A 1,788-nucleotide genomic window follows, 5' to 3' on the forward strand; every position below is an offset into this window, starting at 1 on the left:
TTCTGGAGCTCTGACAGTCTTTTTTTCAAATTCATTTCTTCAATCAACCCCCTCACTCACATCCTCCACCTCAACTGCACAAATTAAAGGCTGTGGCCTTGTAGGCAGCATGCATCCAGACCAGCTTATCTCAAAATTAGATACTTCAGGAGGGTAAAACACTCCCTCTTTCTGCCACATTCATTCCCAAAATCCCTTTTAGCAGAAACTGTCATGTTTCTGAATCCTTGTAGCAACCAAAAAGATAAAGAGCCTAGTGTCATCCCTCATCTACTTCACTTCTCAAGTTTATCTCTGCACTTGTCCATATAATTGCCCCCTGCAGATTTCAACTTTAATTCAATTTTGAGTTACAGTCCCTGAACAAGCCTCAGAAAAAGACAAAGCCTCATTAGTGGCCCACAAAAGTGAGCCTTACCAGTTAAAACCTTGATTTAAATACCAAACAAAGGGGAAAAAATAGATGCTGAGACAATGTTTACACCCTTTCAACCATACCCTTGAAATTCTGGCAGTAAATCAGCCAAAGGATGGGCTTTACATCTCATTCATCTCTCCCAGTTGGGAAGGAACAGCCACAACTACAAGTTGTCGCAGGGCGCGGCTGATGCTGGGAGATGGCTGAATACATGTGACCAAAGGCTGCATGCCTCACAAGTCAGAACAAAGCAGAGATGTGATAGGAATTCAGGACTTTCTTATGCCCAGAAGTTTCCTGCAGACTGGAGATAAACACAAGTCCCATCTCCCACACAAACAGGTATCCTGTTCAAACCCAGGGTAACACAGCACTAAAAAGAAGCTAAGAACTAATGATGCCAAAGCCTCTCGACTTAAGGATTTCCCAAAGCAATCTCAAAGAAAAGAAAGGGAAAGGAAACCTGTGGTGTCAGTCAACACATTTTTCAACCCAATTATATAGTAAATGCACCGGCAGGCAAGGCCTCAGTTCTGAAAAGGTGAGGAAGAAGAAGGATGGTGCAAAATGCTTTCATACACTTAAACATTCTTAGGATATAAGAGAGCAGGCAACTTAGAAAACATTCCTTGTAAGCTGTGTCAGATCAGCGCAGTTTTCTGCAGTCTTTGCTTCGTCCTACAGCTCAGCTTTGCCTGTTTGGGCAGGACTGGAGTTACCACTGCCTTCTCCGGCATTGTTCTTGTCTGCTGGCTTGAAAGATAACGAAGCAGAGTTTGTGCAGTACCGTTTGCCAGTTGGGCGAGGTCCATCATCAAAAATATGCCCCAGGTGAGCACCACACTGAAACAAAAGACAACAGAGTATCACTGTATCTCTGTGCGGCTTGATGGCATCACCACGGTATTACGCAATGACCAGCTGCTGCTGCCAAGGAAGCACACTGCTGCCTGCACCCCTCTTCCAAGTGGGATTTACAACCTGCATTTATCTGCAAGAGTGATCCAGGAAGACGATCTGAGATACCAAGGGCGCCTAAGGCTTCAAGCCCAAACTTCCAGAGCGTCTCTCATCGTGTCACTGCATATGTTTGGTTGGGCCGCTCTTTCTGAGAAGCAGCTTGTCTCTGTAATGGTCTCATGGCACGAGCTCAGTTGGAAACACAGCGGTGAGGGCAGCACTGCCCATGTTTCACTTACTGCTGTAAGGACAGTTGTGTAAGAAAGAGGCAACACGAGCTCTGGGCTGTCCTCAGCATGCACCCATCTGCTACTAAACCTCTTGGTGATCCTGGCAAGGAACTAAAGTAAAGACATTCTTTGGAGTATGCCCACAATCTCTCTCCTTTTTTTTTTTTTTTTTTTTTTTTT

The 1,788-nt window shown here is 44.9% G+C and overlaps 1 protein-coding gene across 2 annotated transcripts in view; it reads right to left on the bottom strand.

Moving 5' to 3' along the window:
* Nucleotides 1–327: 327 nt before the first annotated feature.
* Nucleotides 328–1,788, bottom strand: part of MSRB3 (methionine sulfoxide reductase B3) — a 64,838-nt gene continuing 63,377 nt past the window's right edge. Inside the window, exon 6 of one of the 2 annotated variants that reach the window (XM_008936521.1) lies at nucleotides 328–1,261. In XM_008936521.1, the coding sequence (XP_008934769.1) occupies nucleotides 1,097–1,261 (165 nt within the window). In that variant the 3' untranslated portion in view covers nucleotides 328–1,096. The remainder of the gene's footprint in view (nucleotides 1,262–1,788) is intronic. The other variant, XM_008936520.1, reaches the window with a different exon arrangement.

The sequence above is a fragment of the Merops nubicus genome, unplaced genomic scaffold (genome assembly GCF_000691845.1).
Source record: "Merops nubicus isolate BGI_N331 unplaced genomic scaffold, ASM69184v1 scaffold9163, whole genome shotgun sequence".
In the NCBI taxonomy this organism is placed as follows: Eukaryota; Metazoa; Chordata; class Aves; order Coraciiformes; family Meropidae; genus Merops; species Merops nubicus.